At 34.4% G+C, this 21,377-nt stretch overlaps 1 protein-coding gene across 1 annotated transcript in view; it reads left to right on the forward strand.

The window, feature by feature from the left end:
• Positions 1–21,377, forward strand: part of COL25A1 (collagen type XXV alpha 1 chain) — a 535,802-nt gene that overhangs the window by 392,883 nt on the left and 121,542 nt on the right. Inside the window, exons 8-11 of the mRNA XM_074272507.1 lie at positions 4,175–4,234; positions 6,041–6,148; positions 9,721–9,756; positions 19,662–19,688. Coding sequence (XP_074128608.1) covers positions 4,175–4,234; positions 6,041–6,148; positions 9,721–9,756; positions 19,662–19,688 — 231 coding nt within the window. The remainder of the gene's footprint in view (positions 1–4,174; positions 4,235–6,040; positions 6,149–9,720; positions 9,757–19,661; positions 19,689–21,377) is intronic.

The following is a 21,377-nucleotide window of genomic DNA, read 5'->3' on the forward strand; positions in this document are numbered from 1 at the left end:
ATTACACCTTATGCATACAGGCTCCTAAAATATTTAAAACATTTTTTGTGGGGAGGTGTGCAAATTGCTTTAATGAACCGGTTTATTTTTATGTTCTTTTTCCAAGCCTTATATTTTTTCCCCACACCCACTCCAAACCATCTGTATACCAGGCAAGTTTTCTGAGATATAAAACTAAAAAAAATATCCATTTCACTTATTTGGAAAAGATTGTAGCTAATTACTGTGGAGAAAAACCTTAATTGTGGGAAAGTGGGTTATTTTCTTTGGTGTAATGGAAAGCACATTGGGTTTGAGGTCACTATGCCCTGTGTTTAAGTCATAACTTTAGCACTTAATAGGAGTATGAGTTTGAGGTGAGTCACTTGGGGATAATGATATTTGTACAACCACATGGATGTTATAGGAAAAAATAGTTCTCTGTAAGCTGTAAAGCATCCACACAAATGTGAATTATTTATAATTATTTTTATTTTGTGCCCCTCCTCCCTGTTCCATTTCTTCTGAAACCGATAATTAATTCAATACTGTCATTATTAGTGGAAAAGAACATGTCAATGAATTCTGTTATGTCTTAACTCATTAACCCTCTGACTTCTCAGACCAAAACTCCCATCCCATATTTTCTTCTATACTCTCCTAAATGTATATGTTCCACATCTCATATTTATATTTATGTCCACAATACTTAGCACAATGCTTGACACCTAGTAAGTGCTTAATAAATCGTTTTACATTCATTCATTATTATTATTTAAGTTAACCACACTTAAGTGAAACCTTTCTGACTGGACCACAGTATTGTGATGTAGAAAAATAAAACAAAACAATGTCTGCATAAAAAAGCATAACTCACAGGGTGACAACATACCTCAGAAATGACAGGGGAGAATAAAGATTTTAGTGCTAGCCTTGTAAATCCACATTTAAACAGTGACAATATGTACTACTGTTAGCTCATCCTAAAAATGTATCCATATGGAACTATTTTAACTTGTGAGTATGTTGGGGATCTAAATATGGGGCTATGCATGAAAATTCCTCAGAGAATTTTTTTTCCAACCCTAATGACCTTATCACCTCTTGCTGTACTTTGGAATGAACCTAACCCAGAATTTGCATTTATCCACTTCATTCCCTTTCCTCCACCTTTCCCTGTGAATATGAAGTATAATGTAACTAAGTACAGTGAGTAAAACAAGAAAACTCATAAGACTTGTCATTTTTGTTTAAGACAAATGATCTAGCTACGTCTTCTATGTGATTAGAAATCCTCACTCTCTGTTCTGCTCTTAGATTGGGGGCGGGGGAGGAAAAAGCAGAGTAGAGTAAATCACAGTGTTGATTATATGTCCAAAATGTACATTTTAAAAATCTGAGATCTCATAAACATTAATATGAGAAACTTTAAGTGGAAAAAAAAGATGGTTAAGAATAGCCAAATAAAGAACATATATAGAAAGGGAAAGGTTAGCAACTTTAGTTTGGACTTCTGGTCCCAAATTACTCATTTTTCTGATGTGGGCAAAGGAGGAGGATGTGCTGCTATCTTAGGAAACAGTTATATACACTGTGCACCTGAATGCAATGCAGCATGATATTCAGGTCTAAACAGAGCTCACTAACTCACTAACGAAGAGAGCTTTGGATGTCTGTGGAAAGTCACAGATTTTGACCCATTTTTGTTTCCTCTCAGCCAGATTCCTAAAGTTATTCTGCCATTCATTCAGTGAGCTCCCTTCCCCCCAGTATGTAGTTACAAGTATTAAGTATGTAAAGTTTCTTGGTAATAAGATTAAGGCATCTGAAAACAGCTTCTGGACACAGAAGTTTTCATTGATTTAGGATCTTAAATGAAAGGCATCTTTCCAATTATCTTTCTTTCCGTTTCAGAATTTGTTACATTGGAGTTTTTTAAATGGGCTTTTAGAAAATGTGGTCGCTTTTTTTTAGTCTTATTCAGATAAGAATGTGAGAAATGGCTTGCTTATTTATTATCATTTCAAAATACTTGTAAAGCCTAACATGCACATGTTAAAATGTTTTAAAATTTAAATTATTTTTGTTAGATAATTCCATTTAAGGAGACATGATTTATCACCATTACTTATATTTCTGGTCCTTCATATGCTTGTTTGTATCAGTTTTTATTCTTTGTGGTTTACATATAGAATTTGTAGTTTGTGTAATATAGGGCTAATGAATCACAGATGTAAAGATGCTTGGCACATTACCATCTAATAAATTCATATTTCTCCATAAAAGAAAAGCAAATTATACACATCTGTTTTCCAACTCTCAGCATATCTGTATTTGTGTACGATCTATGTTTAAAGGGCTTTTGCTTAAGAAAGAGAAAAAAAATGAAAGGAGAGTACTGGTCATTCAGAAACCTCTGAACCACGACAGTCTTATCAGAATGGAATTTGGCAAAGCTGATAAATTTCCTTTGTTTTGGTTCCATCCAAGCAGTACTTCAATGGATAAGAATCAAAGGCAAACAGAGCAATAATGTTACTATCTATAAGTGTATCTGTCTATTTGTCCATCCAAAAGTCCATTGAGTTTCTCAAAAGAAATAAAAATCTCCAATTGGGAAGTGGGTGAAAATCAATAGAATAAAGACTCTAGAGTGTAACCTCCTATCTCTGAGGCTACTAATTGCCAGGGCCATACATATCAATCTTCCCCAGATAGAAATGAAGATAAGGCTGATGTTAAGGTGCCAAACAACCTTTCTTTATTGGTAATCTCAGCAGGAGTTAGCAGGAAGTAAGAGCAAGTGTATGTATGTCTCTGCATCTTTCTCTCTACTTCCCTGAATCTCTCTAGATCTCTGCCTCTATTTCTCTCCACATCCTTCTCCTCTGCCTATGGCAAAGCTGGCCATTTATATTTTCTCTCCTCTGGGATTACCCTGTGCCTAGCCCACTCAGCACTTCTTAGGTGGATCTGCAGAAGGGAGACACCTGGAGTTAGTGCTGCTGTCCTAAAATCCCCTCACTTTCTCTAGGAAACACCTATAAGACATAACCTCCTGCCTCAAAGGCCAACCCCCTTTTTACCTCCTGGGTTCACCCTACCAGCTGACATGGCATACTTGGCAATTATCAGAATGAAAGTCTCTAACACTAGAGAACTTTTATCCTTGTAGAGACCTCTAGAGAAATAAGGGAGGACATAGACATCTGCAGTTGTTTTTGCTATTTAATTCAATATATTTATAAATCATGCTTAAACAAAAAAATAAGGACAAGGAGGGGGAATTATTTTTGCTGGAGTGCTCCAATTTTGCAGAATACAATATTGGAAAGGTGGTAAGAGTAGGGCAAAAAATGTCTTTCATCTCTACCCAATTTAATATCTACAATAGTCTGTTCTCCAGAAAGGAGGAACCAGCGCTATTAGTTCATAAAACTGATTTGTTTCTCCTTTTTCCATTATGATCCTTTTCAAGTGAATGTCCCTGCAAAATTTTTATCTGGTCTTTTCTCATAATTAAGGGTTCTGAACATTTTGTTCTTTTAAAATATAGGAGTTTTGAAAAATTACATATGCTTAACTAGAGTATAAAAGTTCAACCTTGCCATAGACTTGCTCACAATATAGATGATAGATAGCCATTTGATAGTATTCTCACTTCTTCAAGCAAGAGAAAACAGACTATTTGAATTGGGAGTAATCATATGATATGAGAGAGATATTTTGAAGCACATGTCAGACTCATTGAACACTGTTTCTAATCTGACCATGTTCACTGTGTGTTATTGTCCATTTTTAGAAAATGGATGTGTGGATTGTATGCTCTGTGTCTTTGAGTCATCAGAACATTGCTACCATTATGTAATAATATGTTGGTATTCAGCACATGCCCCATAGCCATCCATGGAATACCTTCTGCAATTAGAATTCTAGAAAACTGTTCAGTAAGGGCCACAGATTATTTACAGCAAACCTGATTCCCATCAAATGGTCAGTGTAAAGAGTCTCGTTCTGATTTTTCTATACCAATTGAAGAAGAGCTTGTATTAATTTTTGTTTGCCTCATAATGAATGAAGCTAGTAGTAGTCCATATGCCCCATTGGGCATATTGCTTGTTCTGTTTGTCCATTAATGCAATGTTTGTGTGATGGTTTCTGTCATGTTGTTTTGGTGCCCATGCTGTATCTGTAGGGTCTGCCAGGCTTCCCCACAGTTGCGGCTCTGCACAGTAATCAGATACTCACCGTCAAGGTTTGTGGTTGAAATATATGCCTGCTCAGTCAGGTTCCTCAATCAGCATAAGAGTGTGTGCAAACAGTTCACTGGGCTCTTGAAAGTCAGTTTTTTCATCTGTCTCTAGGAGTAAAAGCTATCAATACATGTTGCCTCATGGAGATTTCATTCTAAGTTTTTAAAATAAAATTTTCTTAGATGAAGATTCACCTTAAATAACTCGTTATGAGTAAAGTGATCTTCGAATACCCTAGCATTTTTATTCAGTCCGAATTATGTGGGATTGTAGCACTTCAGTGTTCTTATCTGTGTGTTCTAACACCCAGGTGATTAAACTATTGTAAGAGCTTTTGGCCTTCAGTCATCACTAAAATGGCATAAAAGTTCATGCAATGTTATGCTGGTTGAAAATCCTGGCTGAAAAATTGAACTGGTACTTTGTTCTTGGAACCTCTACTTGTAGAAAAGCAAAGAAGAGCATCTGGAGCTGTGAGATAAAACCAATTTAAAACAAAACAAAACAACCTCTGAACTAAATAACTGTTTTTAATTTTTTTTTTTTTTTGCATTTAAAAACTTAATCTTACGGACCATGCTCCATAGCTTTATTCTTTTCAACAATCAGGCTGGGGTTCTAGTTTAAGACACAAGTACTGGTTCTTTTTTTCTCCTATTATTAGTTTTGATAAGTCTAATGCTTGTATCTTTCTTTCTTTCTTGGGCCTTCTGATGTCTATTCCTCAACTCTCTCACCTCTGAACTTCAACCTTTGACCTCAACTGCCTGATCAGATGGTGTTTCCTAAAATCAATCATGGGTTTCTCTCTGCTGATCAGCAGCTCATTAAACGCCGCCTCATTAAGGTAGTGCTGCTTCTCTCTGAAGTCTGTTTCTTCTTTACTTTTAATTATTACTTTGCATGCTTATATTATAGCTCTTAATGGTGGAGTGTTGTCTTGAAAACATTCCAAAGGAAAATAATTTTAATAAGCTGTATTTGTAGAATATTTGTAAGATGCAAGATGTTGCATTATGGAATGCACTATGAAAAGAGAATGCTCTTGGAGTCAGGGCACCTGGGCTCAATTCAGGCTCATAATAACTGTGATTTTGGTCAGGTCATTTAATTGATCCTCAGTTTCCTCCAAGATCCTTCCCAATCTCAAACTATCATCCTATGATACTGTGAGTTTTCAAAGAAAAATTCACAGAAATTAAAATATTTTACCTTTTTGCCCTTCCTTTTCTTTTTTCCCCATAGTTAACTTATTACAATTGAAGTCAGTAAGAGATGTTTTCAGAACCTTCTGCTTCTAGAAATTAAGAAGTCATTCTGAACTAAGCTAAGAATGACTTAAGTTTTATAAAGATCCTTGTGTTATTGATTACCTAACTATGAAATGCATCTGTCTAAAGTGCAAGTCCAACTATTTTTTTATTGACACTATAAGTAAAGTATAAAATTAAAAACTTATTCTTGTGGACTTATTCCAAAGGAGTAGATAACTTTGCTTTCAAGCAAAGTGATTATGATGTAATACTGTTCCCAAGGGCCAGGCCTGGCCAGGCCACTTGGAGTATCTCTCTGTTTTACTGCACCAAGTCAGTTCACATTGCATGAAATATGTCCTTCCTGTGGTCAGACAAGTGGCTAGCAGGTATGCCTGTTTTATGTCTCTCTAGGATTCTTTTCACCATTTGCTTATGTGAATCATTTGAGCCAAAAGGTAGTTGAGAAAGCAAATTTTTAAAGAATGATTGAAAGGTGCTTCAGAACATTGTCCTGTATGATCATTTGTGTATCTGTTCATTTCTCCGTTGTAGGGTGACCAAGGACAAGCTGGGCCTCCTGGACCTCCTGGCCCACCAGGACCCAGAGGGCCTCCTGGGGACACAGGGAAAGATGGACCCCGTGGGATGCCAGGAGTACCAGTGAGTTGCTGTCTCTTTTTGCTTTCTGAATCACAAATTCACAAAACTTTTTATGAGGAATGACTTTTTCTAATTTTTCTAAAGCATTCCTGATAATCATTAGACCTGGGATGGGATAAAGTTCAGATTGCAGGGATATATGGTGAGAAAAATAGGAATGATTAAAATGTATAATTGAAAAGTCTCTAAGTAGAGCAGAAGCCAGGTGCTGCTGCCAGCCACAGCTTTCTTTCCCTTGGTGGCCTCAGAAGGAATCAGAGTGCATGCAGAGAAGGGGAAGCAACTGATTTGGAGTTTGAGAAGGAATGGTGAGCTACATGTTTCAATCTGTCTCTCCATACCTGAGAATGAACTAGACTTGTGTGGTATAAAGTATGGTCCTAGAAGTCTGTCTAGCAATAAAAACACATCAATGAAAAACATAGAGTGAACCTAACATAAATTGTATATTCTTTTGGTGCTTTGCTATTAGGAAGGTCATGTGAATTATGGAAAGTGATAGTTTAGGAGCCTGGTCACACTTAATATTTGTGTGATTTTGAATGTTACTTTTCTGGGTCTTGGTTTTTATATTTGTTCAATAAGATTAGATAACTCAATTCCCTTCTTGCTCTAAATATAATAAAAATCTTTTCAAATAACTTCCCTTTTTTGTTTAACTATATCGATCTCATGCTATACCTTCTAAGGCTATATTAGGAATTAAATTCCATTAAAGAATTGTTAAGAAATGAGGATAAAGAGGGAAGAGAAGATTCTCTTATCTACTATAAGAAATTTGTTTTAACTTTATATCAAGGTGCAATAAATAGGAAAGTTCTTTGTAACTCTAAAGTAACATAGAAGTATAAACTGTTATTGCAATGAATGTGTTAAGATAGGAACTCTTTATACATTTCATAAACCCAAACAGCTATTTGTAAATTCCATAAATTTAATTAGAAATTTTATTATGGGCTCAGATTTGATTTAGTTGAAAAATTGGTAAATGTTACAATCCTCAAAAAAGAATTTCTTTTCTTTTCTTTTATTTATTATTATAGCTTTTTATTGACATAACATATGCATAAATAATTTTTCAACATTGACCCTTGAAAACACTTCTTTTCCCTTCCTTCCCTCCACCCCTTTCCCTATATAGCAGGCAGTCTCATACATGTTAAACATGTTAAAGTATATCTTAAATACAAAATATGTGTACATATTTATACAGTTATCTTGTTGCACAAGAAAAATTGAATTTAGAAAGGTAAAAATAAGATGGGAAGAAAAACAAAAATGCAAGCAAATAGCAACAGAAAGAGTGTAAATGCTATGTTGTGGTCCACACTCATTTCCCAGGTTTTTGTTTGTTTGTTTGTTTGCTTTTTGCTGGATGTAGCTAGTTCTGTTCATCACTGATCAATTGGAATTCAATTGAATCCTCTCATTGCTGAAGATAACCAATTCCATCAGAATTGATCCTCATATAGTATTGTTGTTGAAGTGTATATTGATCTCCTGGTTCTGCTCATTTCATTTAGTATCAGTTTATGTAAGACTCTCCAAGCCTCTCTGTATTCATCCTGCTGGTCATTTCTTATAGAGCAACAATATTCCATAACATTCATATACCATAATTTTACTCAGCCATTTTCCAATTGATGGGCATCCATTCATTTTCCAGTTTCTAGCCACTACAAAAAGGCTGCTATAAACATCGTTGCATATTCAGGTCCCTTTCCCTTCTTTAAGATCTCTTTGGGATATAAGTCCAGTAGAAACACTTCTGGATCAAAGGGGTATGCACAGTTTGTTAACTTTTTGAGCATAGTTCCAAATTGCTCTCCACCAATAATGCATCAGTGTCCCAGTTTTCCCACATCCCCTCCAACATTTGTCATTATCTTTCCCTGTCATCTTAGCCAATCTAACAGGTGTATAGTAGTATCTCAGAGTTGCCTTAATTTGCATTTCTCTGATCAATGATTTGGAACACCTAGAAAAGAGTTTCTTAAAATAAATTTGGAAGCCTTTTTAAAAGGCTAGCTGTTTCCAAAGTTGTTTACTTAATGTAGTTATTTTGCTCAACTGCTATAAAGCAGTTAAAAATAATGACAAAGTAATCCTGGTTTAGGGTCATCAATTTAGAGTTGGAACTAATCTTTAATGTCATTCTCTTGTGTACTTCCCTCACTTTACAGATAGGAAAGCTAAGGCATGTGTCCAAAGTCAGTTCTGACCCCCCATTGTCTCATTACAATTCTAGAAATTTTACCATTGTACCTCATTAATTTAAGCAAAAATTAATCATGATAATAAGAATGCCATTGAGGAATTCTCCCTGGCATTTGGGGATTAATCAGCTAATTTAAGCTGTTTTAAGTTTCAATGAAACTTAAGTTCTAAATAACTTTAATGTATTCGGTGTCTTTTCTATACATAAAAAAGAAATTATTTTTCATGTAGTTTCCTATAATCAGAAAACAGTTCTGAAACTTTCCTAAAAATTCTTTCAAAAGTCATATACTCCACTGAGCACAAATACAATTTTGAACTATTTAAGGAGATGTCACATAAATGAAAAGTGTTTATTTGAAATTTAGCAAAGACTCTGGTCTCAGATGGAGTTAATTGGGTCTTTTTGCACAATTGTCAATGCCTTAAATTTGAAAAAAAAAAAAACGTTTCAAAAAATCTACTTCTTCTAAAATACATGGACTTTTTAGAAGATAGATATTCAGAGGTTATTATGCTGTGTTGTGCCCAAATTTCCAATTTTTTTCCCCTAATGATGGAGGTTACCAATCTGACCTCTCATTGAGTAGAATATTGTTCTAATTTATTAATATTAGAACTCATAATTGCTAGGTCGCTCCATTATATTTCTCTTCTCACCTTGGTAAACAGTTATTGTGAGTTGTAATGGACTGAAAATTTATTACCTAAAGGCCAGTCTTCTGATAAAGGTTTTTTCTAACTTTTAACTAGATTGGTTCTTGAATGACATCTATATTCTGTGATCAGACCATTTTGAAAACTCTACAAACTTCGTGGTAGGGCATAACAGAATTTGGATTTTTCTATAACCCTGCAGAGGTTAATTCTTCAAACTGATGAGGCATCAGAATAGAAGTAGTGTATAAATGCAATTATATAATATTTCACAAAAATCTTGATGTAGTTGTAATTTTTAATAGCATTACTAGCATTGGGTCCCATTATATTAGCCTATTATTTGGTCATTCAGTCTCTGAGTTACCATTTAACCCATTCACAACTCTTAAGCTGATCTTGTATGGAAATTGTGCCTTTTATTAAATTAAAGGATTAATTTTTACATATGGTTTTGCAATATGCTTTTAAAGTAGTTCTTTTAAGAGCAATGTTTCTGTATTTGCAATTAGAGTATTTTAGAAAGTAGTGCAATCAGGAAAAAAAGTTATTTTCATATGGTTGCCACATGTACATCAATGACTGTTTGCTTTGTTGTGCTTCAGTGGTTGTGGAAACATCATTACTGAATAGGGACATGAACTTTACATTTGATATATGTAACACTAATAATATTGATTTTTAAATTCCTTTTTAAGGGTGAACCAGGAAAACCAGGAGAACAAGGCTTAATGGTAAGTACCTCGGATTTTTCCCATTCTAAAAATTTCTGAAAGCTAGAATATTTCAACGGTAACTTAATGAGCAGCATTATTATTGTGAATATAACCTTGCACAGTAGTTCTTCAACTTGGTTTTGAAAGCTTGTAGTTTAAGAAAAAGTCAATTTGAGAATTGCATGTGAATAGTCCTTTGCAGTTTGCAATTTTTAAATGTAGCAAGATAAAAGTTGTCTGTTGGCCCACAATAGGTCAAAAAAAGAAAAATCACTGGAAGTCAAAAAGACTATTTTTTGAAATTCAATCAAGAGCAAATCTGGAGACCATGAAGTTTTAAAAGTAGCATAAACTCTCACAAAGAGGTTATAAAATAGGCGAGAAAATCATATATAAAACAAAACAAATGACAAACATAATAGCATATAAAATAAAATTTTTTCAAACATAGAGGAAGCTGAGGCAAATTTATTTAAAAAAATAAATAAATAAGAGCCATGTCCCAATAGATAAATGATCAAAAGATATGATCTGTGCCCAAAGGTAATGAATTCATGCATATCTTTTAACTTAACAACACCACTACTTGGCAAGAATAACAAAAGAGATTTTTTTAAATGACCTATATATACAAACAATATTCACAGCGGCTCTCTTGTCAAGGCAAAAATATTAGAAATCAAGGGGATGCCCATCCATTGGGGAATGGCTCAATAAACTATGGTGTGTGTTTATGATGGAATATTATTGTTCTATGGGAAATGATGAACAGGACACTCTCCTTAAGGGAAAAAAAACCTGGAAAGTCCTCCATGAACTCAAGGAAAGTGAAATGTACTAAATACAAAATAATAGCAATGTCCTGGAATGACCAGCTGTGAATGACTGCTATTCTCAGTAGTACAATCATCCACTACTATTCTGAAGGACTTATGATGGAAAATCCTATTCATACCCAGAGAAGGAACTGATTGTGTACAGATTGAAGCATTCCCTCTCTCCCTCCATCTCTCTCTCTCTCTCTCTCTCTCTCTCTCTCTCTCTCTCTCTCTCTCTCTCTCTCTCTCTCTCTCTCTCTCTCTCTCTTTCTCTCTCTCTTTCTCTCTCTCTTTCAAAAACTTTAGAAACAAATGTAAAAAATTATTTTTGTTTTGAATGTTTAATGGCAAAATATTAAATTTAAAACAAAGCCTAAAACAAAAAAGAAACTCTACTTTAGAGGAGAAAGAGAAGATAACTAGGATAAAATAATCTCTGTGAAAAGTCCTCAGTAGATTCAAATGCTAAATTAGCAGTCTCCATGCTGAGAATATCTCTTCATTTCAGACATGTCCTAGAATTTCTACATTACAAATTATTTTGTGATGACCAAAATGGCTTGTATACTCATAAAAAGGCTCATTTTTCCCTAATAAAAGCCCAATTCTCTTGCTTTTGATTTAGGAATAATGATCATTAAAGTACAAAATATACCAATGAGATCTTGCAGTTCCATATTGGAGTCTGTTAAAGAGAAGAGAAATAAGTGAGGGATGAGGGGAACAAGAATAGGAAAGAGGTGGTAAAAAAATCTAGAGAGGGAGAAAGGAACTGAGAGTAAGAAAGCTAAGATGTATTGACACAGGGGAAAGAATTACACAGAAGGAGGGAATAGGAGACACAATTTGTTTTCCCAGTTTTCTTTTGTAAGATAGATTAAATTAAAATATGGTTGCCATTTCCTTGAAGAGGTGTGAAATTCCACCATAGATGTGGATAGCTAGATTTTTTTTTCTTTTAAATTCCAGACCTATGATTTAATTGATGCTGAAATTTCCTGATGAAAACTACCTCCATTAATACAGATGATAATTCTTTTGTAATGTATAGAGTTGTGTAGGGGCAATAAGAGATCAAATGACTTGTTCAAGGCTTCAAAGCTAGTTCTCTCTGTGGGCTCCCAATGTGTGAAGTAGTTGTGCCCTTTTTTGTTTGCCTATAATTTTAAAAATTGTGTTACTATAAATTTGCCCTGTAAAACTTGCATATTGTGGTTACAAAATGTCTATTATGATGTAGAAAAAATCCAGATCAAAATTTAGGGGTTCAAATAATGTATTGGATCCTATTAAGATAAAGCAGAAATGAAAAATATTATCAGGACCAAGAATCTAAGGGTACAAGGGCTCTTAAAATTTTTATTAAGAACCGCTTTGTCAAACTGGTAAAAGCAGTAGGCATTTTTAAAGCTCTCACTGTGCTGGGAAAATAAATCCAAGCCAGCTCCTTCTCCTACTTGAGACGAACCCACAAATAGGAGAAGGAGCTGGCATGGTGGAGAAATGTTCCAGAGTGAGGCCATTTGAATTGATCAAAGTTCCAGAGTAAGGAGACTGCAGGTGTTTAATGAAGATTCCAACTGTAGCTGAATCATAGTATTGAAGCACAGGAAGGGATACCCATGAACTTTTACTCAGAACAACGTACTTCTCAAGTATTCAGAGCTGAAGTAAATGCTGACTTTCAGTTAGAGAGTTGTGAAAATAAAGATATAATTTTCCCCCATCAAGTTCATAAAGTGAAATCTATTTAATATTTGAGTGTCTGCTTAAGCAAGTTAAGAACTTATTTCTCTACCATGCCATGTGGGTTCATCTCAAGTAGGAGAAGGAACTGGCTTGGATTTATTTTCCCAGCACAGGGAGAGCTTTAAAAATGCCTACTGCTTTCACCAGTTTGACAAAGGGGTTCTTGGTAAAGTTTTTAAGAGCCCTTGTACCCTTAGATTCTTGTTCCTGATTATACAGATTTAGATATAGATGATAGAGGTAGTTATACAAAGCGTTTCAAAAACCTGAATGCACTCTTAAGTTCCTTAAATCTTAAGACTTTGGTCACATGCTGAGTTGCAATCTAAATAGTAAAAATAAATTTTTTCTTAAGATTTTATGTCAATGATAATTAAAAGGATATCTTCCCAAAGGACAGATGGCATCACAAAATTTTAACACTGGAAGGATTCTTAGAATTTGTCCAGAATATCTTAATCTATAATCTACAAAGTTAAAAAAATCAACAACCATAATCTAATATAATTAATTTCCTTTGTACTCCCATATATCCAGTTTTATGAATTTGAAAATATTATTCTGAGACATTATAAGCATCACCAGACTGCCAAGGAATACATGACACAAAGAAAGTCCAATTTAATCTAATCTTTTCATTTTCTAAATACCCAGAGAGGTGTCAAGGTATCAAATAAAGATAATTACATTTGAAAACTTCTATGTTGTAAATCTTAGGGTTCCATAAGTTTGTATTATTAATATTATTGTGGTGGTGGTGGTGGTGGTTGCTATTATTGCCACACTGCTTCATGTAAGCATAGAGCTCAATATAACTTAAATTCTCAAATTACTGAGAGTGATTCACTTCTTTGGCTTGACTTTGCTCTATGGAATATTCTAAGTTACACTGAAAATATTCTTCTCTAATTGACTTTCACCAATATTAAATCTAACAGTTTCTTAAACTATAAAGCCTTCTTTCTGATACTGATCTATACTACAATGTGATGCTATTTAATAAGAGAAACATTTATTACACCTACTTAGAGATAGTAGTAGCAAGCGTGCCAAACTTGAAATTAGTAGAGACCTAGGGTCAAATCCTAATCCGTTATAAAGGTGGCAGGAGAACTAGTAGAAGCAGATATCTCTGATTTCAAGAGAGCATAGTGTCCAGTAAAGGGAGGGTGGTAAATAGTGTCAAAAACTAACACTCCAATGAAGATTAGGAATGCCAAAAAGCCACTGTAATTGAAATTTACTTGGTCATTAATAATGTCAGAACAGTTTTAGTAGGAATAGAATCCTGATTGCAAAGAAATAAGTAAATATTAGTTATTGAGGAAGATAATTTTTTTGAGAAATTCACCCAAAAAGAAAAAAGAATGAATGAATTGTTAGCTGTATGGTATAGGAGAATTGAAGAAAAGCTTCCCCCCACCTTTTCTTTCTCTCTTTTTTAAGGATTATGGAGGTTTGGGTATATGTGTAGATATTTATCTACAAAGTATTTAGAAAAAGATAGAAATAAAGAGGAGTTGTGAGTTCCTTGAGAAGAAGATAGAATGGAATGGACAATAGAGGAATCATTCAACAAAGAAGGAGAATGAGAACAGTAATACTGATATAATTCAAAGAACTGAGAAGAGTATCTAAGGGATTCCATGGAAGACATTCTCAGACTTCTCAGGGAGGAGGAAACCAGCAATAAGTGGTGAGGGGAGAGAAGGAATCGTTCACAACTAGAGATTTGGAGAAAGATTTAAGAGGTCAGCAAGGTTAGACTAGAAAGATTACCAAGCAGCAACAAGGAATCAAATAAGGTTATTTATTATGAATTTCTAATTCATAAAATCAGATCCACTTTTTTACTTTATGCATTAAAACTGACTTGTTTCCTGGACAGGAATAATTGAAGGACAAGGGGTTATGAGATTATGTTGTTATTCATTCATTTTTCTTTCGAGTCTGACTCTTCATGACTCTTTTTGTGTTTTCTTGGCAAAGACATTAGAGTGGCTGCTCATTCTACAGATGAGAAAAATGAGACAAACAGAGTTAAGTTGCCTTTCCAGTGAAATACAACTAGTAAGGGTCTGAGATCAAATTTGAATTCAGAAAAAAATGAGTATTCCTAACTACAGATCTGTTTATGTCACCTTACTGCCTGATTATGAGATTAATTGGGATAATAGCTTGAGAAGTATTAAAGCAGGAAAACATAAGGTCACGCAGAAAAGGAGAAGTAAGAAAAACCAATTTGTGAGAAGTGGAGGAGAATACTTACTTCCAATTAGTTACCTAGTCCTATTCATAATTTTATTGATGCATAGATTTTGCATGTATGATACAACATCTTATGAGCTTATGAGGCAAAGAAACAGATTAGCATAAGTATCACGTTCCACTTTCCTTGATTTTATACCTAGAATATAATATATGAATGACAAATAGCTTAAGTCTATCTCCTTACAATCCCTGGCTGGATATCATTTCAAGTAGAAATGTCATTAAATATAACTGCTCAATTTATTCCGAAATGGATTTGCATCTTGGTGTGCTCTAATGCTCCATTTCTCCAAGGAATTGTCTTAGTTGAAGGTGATCTAAAGTATATTCTGCCCCCTCCCCCCAAGTCTCTTTCTTCTTCTTTTTAACTCTTCAGTCCCAATAAATTCCCTAATTTGGTCAATCCCAGCTGGAGGGATAACTGAATTATCTTGCCTTTCAATATGTTGCTTCTCTTCACTTTGAAAGAAGCAAAAAGCCATTACCCTTAATATGAAAGGGAAAATCTCACATTTCTATTAGATTGGGATGATGATGATATCAACTATACCCACTTCAAGAATTACTTGAAGAATCAAAGGAGAAAATCATGGCAAAGTACTTTTAAAATTCAGAGCACGTTAGAATTCTTACAAAGTGCTAAGTCAGTGGAATTGATAGAGACAATAGTTGTTTAGCAGGGTACTTAACAGTTCTCTAAATGTACTTAGTACTTATTAGAGTTGTTCACACCTTTAAGAGAGCATATATAAGCTAGGAGCCTCAACCAGGATACACTTCAGGAGATTCAGAGCCAGGATTCAGTTGAGGAGATTCACAAGTCGGGCAGAAAGAAGGAAGACAGAGAAGTGGTGGCAGGAGAACACTGAAACCAAGATCTGGAAGGCCTCGAGAAAACTAGCTGAGCCCCAAGTGAAGGAGATAAAATTTGGAAAGAGCAGTAAAGGATGTGGACTTTAATACCTGGCTGCATTTGGGGTGATTACACTAAACTGAAATGAAGGCTGCCTCCAGAAGCCCTCCAAGAAATTTGCTCCCAGAGAACATTATATTATAGAGAACATTACAAGAGCACTCAACATATGTTGGATAGTATTTAAATGTTCTTTCTGGAATCAATTATAAGCAACTATTGATTTACATAAAAATTTGTTCATGACTGTATGTCAATAGTATTTTTATAATTCAGCCTGACTTGCTAAGAATTTAGGTACTGAGTGTGCAAAATGGCATTGTATCTTGTTCTCAGTGACATTCTATTTGAGGCAAATAGATATTTAGATAAGTCAATAAAGTACGTATATTCATGGGTTAGGTGAGAGCTGGGGGCAGGAGGGACTACCAACTAGGGATATTGGGAAAGACCTCTTAGAAGAGCAGTAGATATTGGGAAAGACCTCCTAGAGGAGCAGTAATACCACTTACCTTCCAGGATGATAGTAAAAATCAAGAGATGACAGTTGTAAAGTGCTTAGCTATCATCTAGCATATAGTACTCTCAAAATGTTAATTATTTTTATTAGGAAATTATTGGCACAGCAGATAGAGTGGTAGGTCTGGAGTCAGGAAATTTTATCTTCCTGAATTAAACCCTGGCCCCAGACTTTAGCTTTGTGTCTAATCACTAACCCTGTTTGATTCAGTTCCTTCTCTGTTCAATAAGCTGGAAAAGGAAATAGCAAAACTCCAAATAGGATCACAAAGAGCTGGACATGACCTTTGAAGGCACCTCAGTCGTTATGTAGTCCAACCATCCCCATTTTACAGATTAAAGAACTGAAGTTCCAAGTTATCAAGTGTTTTGAACTAGTGTCAAAGGAAAGATTTGAATGCAGGTCTTCTTGGCTCTTAACCTACTTCTTTTTACACTACAACATTGATTGATGACCTTATATTTCTATTGACAGTGATTAGATTCAACATCTAGAGCTGACTTTAGAGATCATCTAGTTTTACACTTTCAATTTATAAGTGAGGGTATGGTTGTGATAAGCATACAGACTTCCTGATTTTTAGTTTGAGACTCATGCCACAATATCAGAAGAGAGGATTTTTCCAGGGAGTCAAATTCGAATTTCCTACTTGCATCATTTCCTTATTGTTTAACTCAAAGAAACCAGGAGAAAATGCCAATTTATTTCAGATATTTTAATATTCTAATGGCTTTGGGAGATGGAACCAAGATAGCAGAGAGAAGGCAGGAAATTTCCCAAGCTCTTCAGTTTCTCTCAAGGAAAATGAATTCTGGAGTAATAGAACCCACAAAAGTTCATAGTAGAGCAATATTCCCACTTAAGATAACATAGAAAGACTTCAGGAAAGATCTGTTTCACTTGGGTAGAGGAGGAGGGTAGTGTGGTATAGTCTAAGCAGAAGCTCTTAGCTGCAACAAAGATCAGCAACTGAGACTCCTTGGTCCTGGCTCAGCTCCCCAGTGGCTCAGAAGACTAAGCTGTGAGACCTCCAGCCCCAAAGTAAAGGCAATCCTCTGCACAACAAGCCATCTCAATCAGTCAGTGAGAAAGCTGACAACACTTCTGACCCCAGAAAAGAAAGCTTGTAAGAGGCCCCTGTTTTTCTGCAAAAGAAGGTTTGGACAATGCCTCCTGTGCCTTAGGAGCAGAGTTCAACTTTTAAAAACAGAGAAAAAAAAAAAAAGCAACAAGAGCCCTGACCGAAAGCTACTACGATGGCAGGAAAGACCAGAACACAAACTTAGAAGAGGATGGCAGGGCAGCTAGGTGGTGTAGTAGATAGAACACCAGACCTGAGTTCAAATGTGATCTCAGACATTTAACACTTCCTAGCTGTGTGACCCTGGGCAAGTCAATTAACCCCAATTGCCTCAGCAAAAAACAAAAAACAAAAGCAAAAACAAAAACAAAAACAAAAAACAAAAAAACAAGCAAACAAAAAAGATGGCAATGGTAATATGCTTACATGTAAATATTCAAAAGGGATTATGAATTGGTCTCAAGCTCAAATATCTCTTGGCAGAACTCAAAAAAGGATTCTTGATATCTTATTGAGTCATTTGCTGCCCCTTATCCAATTATAATTTTAAATGAATTAATTTCTTCACTTAGCTTTTTTACCTCCTTTTCCATTTGGCCAATTATATTTTTAAGAGAGTTGCTTTGTCCAGTGAATTTTTTCCTCATTTTACCAGTTTCTATTTTTAAAAGGAGTTTTTTCCTTTAGTATATATATTTTTTTCCATTTTTCCAAATCTCTTTTTTAATAAGTTGTTTTCTTCAATGTATTTTATGCTTCCTTTTGCTTCCTTCCAAAAGCTGTTGACTTTTTTTCACAACTCTCCTGCATATCTCTCATTTCTTTCCTGCATTTTTCTTCTATCTCTTTTACTTGGTTTTTAAAATTGTTTTTGAGCTCTTCTAAGAGAACCACGTCCCCAAAACCTCCCCTTCTCCAGCAAAAATTGCTCCATTAGCATTGATAATGTGTCTAATTTATGGGAAACTTTTATTGTTTTCATTTCAAGACTTCATGAGGTACTTTTTTTCAGTTCAGTTTCCATCCTTTTTGTCTTTACTCACACACATAAGTGTTTTTCAAGGGTCCTGTGATAGGATCTATTTCTTACTGAGTGCCTACTGTGCTTAATGTCATGTATTAAGTGCACAAAGATGGAAATAACATAGTTCTTGCCAACAAGAAAATACTATCTAGCATTTATATGATTCTTGATTTTTTGCAAAGCACTTTACAAATATTCTTTCATCTGATCTTCACAACAAACATGGGAAGCAGTTCCTATCATTATTATTACCTTTCACAACTAGTATCTGAGTTTGTATTTAAACTCAGGTCTTTCTAATTCCAGGTTTGGGACTATATGCACTATAATGTATTTAAAACTTAAAACAAATATAGGAAAACCCTATACATATATGTGTGTGTCTCTCTCTGTGTATGTGTTTATACATATATATATATGTGTGTGTGTGTGTGTGTGTGTGTGTGTGTGTGTGTGTGTGTGTGTGTGTAATGATGATGTCAGGTAGAATGTAATAAGAATGGAGTAAAATTTAAATGCTCTAGGAAAATCTGAATAGAAAAAGAACAACTTAAGTTGAAGAATAGAAGAAGAAAAAGAAGAAGTTGAAATAACTGAAGGGGAGAAGGTGCACACCTAGAGATGAATAAATATTCATGTTGAGAATTAAGGGCAGAGGAAAGACAAGAGGTATTCTAGTTCCAAGTAGAGTGAAGTCTATAAGAATATACAGAAATAGAAAAAGTGGGACAAAATCAAGAAACAGATCAGAGCAGTATGAGAGTATAGGGAGAGCAGTATAAAATAAAACTAAATGGAAGACTAAAATGTTAAACTTAAGAGCCCAATTTCTTATTCCCTTCAGTAGCAATAAGGCATCAGCAATTCAACCAGTACTTATTGTGTGCCAGGCAGTAAGCTAATCATTGTTTGTTCAAGGAAAGTAAAAAACAGAAACAGTGTCTCCATTTAAAGAGACTTCATTTTAATGAGGAAGAAAATGTGTGTATAAATAGGTATGGGATGAATAAAGAGTAAAAGGAGAACCTTAGAACAGAAAGCACTAGTAACAGAGGGGGATCAGAAAAGTTTCTAACAAAAGGAAGGGTAAAAGAGTTAATAGCTAAAATATGCTTTTCTTTGGTACTTTTAAATTCTTTTCCCTGCAAATATGCCAACCAAAGTTGTGCAGGTTTATTTCAGAAATAATATATAATCTGGCTGTTTTGGTTTGTTACCATAGTTGTCTTTTAACTGAAGAAAACTTTAGCTAAGTAAAATTGATAATGGAGATTTGCAGGTATTTGAAGATGGAGTGGACTAGCAAAGATTTAAGGGGAAAAATGGGAGAAATCAGGATCCTACTGTATATGCTTAATGCTATTTCAGAAAAGAGAATAAAAGATCCATTGCGTATTTTTAACCAACTTTTTCTTTCCCTTGATGCACAAAACATTAGCTGCTTTCAGCCCAACATGGGGAGATTTATAGAATGGGACAATTTTAATTGTTCACTTAAGTTTAAATTGGCACTATTATTATAATAATCGAATTGTTTCCTTTTTCAGGGACCTCAAGGGCCTCCAGGACAAAAGGTAAAGTATAAATAATAATACTGTGAAGGTAATTATGCTCCTTAATTCCAAATTGCAATTCTGAGAAGTGAATAGAATTGGCTACAATATGTTACTTTGGAGCAGTTAGATTGTCAAGTCTGTTTTTCCCAAATACAAACTCATAGTGTGAGACATAAGATTTCTAATTTTCCCCCACTATAGGAAATGTACAGTCCAGATCAGATTGTTTTCAGTCTGTCTTTTGAACTTGTAGGCTAAAAAGTTATTACAATTTTTTTATTCAAGTACTAATAGAGTTATGAAGTCAAGTTTTTAAAAAGTCAAGAGGGAGATAAAGTCTCAGATTAAATGGATTATAACTTTACCGAGCTGCTCTATTGCCATATGACCCAAACATTGGCCACAATAAATAAAGCATGAAGGTTAAATAATGTTAAGCTAGTTGTATGCAGATGGCTCAGGACTTCCCTCTTATTGCCACATGGAGAATTTACTTTCTGTATCTTTTGGCATTTTTAATACTTGTCAGTATCAAATGCTGCAGTTTGATAGAGTGAACCAAGAGCTTAAGGGATTACATTATTATACAATACCAAATAAGATCATTAGGTCATTCAACAAATCAGTGAAAGCTAATCAATGGCTCCTTGCCATCATTTTACACTGAATTCCCAATTAAACAAAAATTTATTAAGTATAAAAGTAATATTATATTCCTGTCCAAAAAAAAGTACTCAAGAAATCAGAATAGAATCACTGATAGCATGAATTTGTTCTCTATTTTTAAATTTCATATTGCATCCAGAGTTGCAGCCTTAAAAAAATACTTATCTGTTAAAACATAACCTTTTAAACCAAAATAAAAGAACACAACATCTTTAACAATAATGTTTCCAAACTCTAGGAGATGATTATGAACTACTACATAGAATTCCCAATCCCTCTAATTTTGTCTGCCTGCATTTTGGATTTCCTTCGCAGGCTAAGTGTACACTTTTTCAAAGTCCAATTCTTTTTGTATAGCAAAACAACTGTTTGGTCATGTATACATATATTGTATTTAATTTATACTCTAACATATTTAACATGTATTGGTCTGGGGTGGGGGAAGGAGTGGAAAAATTGGAACAAAGGATTTGGCAATTATCAGTGTTGTAAAATTACCCATGCATATATCTAGTAAATAAAAACTATTAAAAAAACCCAAACAATAATGTTTCCAATGTGAAATTGTAAAACTATTCTAATCTATTCATGTCAAGACAAAATTACAAGTCCATTCATAGCACACACAATATTAACAGTAAAAAGAGCATACATTACTTTTCTTCAGAAATCTTCAAGTTGTTTGGCAAAAGAAGTCGTAATTTTAATAAAGTCTTTTTCAATTAAGATAGAACTATCTTAACATTTTACAGAAGCCAAAAACAAAACAAAACAAAACAAAAAAAAAAAAACAAAACAGTTGTTCTCTAGTACCAGAAAAGGAATGTACATGCTGAATTTAAAACATGGATTATCTATATCCATAGTCAGAGAGGAAGGTATAATGTGAGAGAGGAAGTAAAAAGACTATTTGGAAATATGTCTTAATGTCTTTCTGTGCCTGACTGGATGTCATAGTTTTGCTCTGGATAATATTTAATGACTATTTCTTGTCCTCTAATACATTGCCATTTCAAAATTGGATTTATATTCACATAATTT

Source organism: Sminthopsis crassicaudata, chromosome 6, assembly GCF_048593235.1.
Source record: "Sminthopsis crassicaudata isolate SCR6 chromosome 6, ASM4859323v1, whole genome shotgun sequence".
In the NCBI taxonomy this organism is placed as follows: Eukaryota; Metazoa; Chordata; class Mammalia; order Dasyuromorphia; family Dasyuridae; genus Sminthopsis; species Sminthopsis crassicaudata.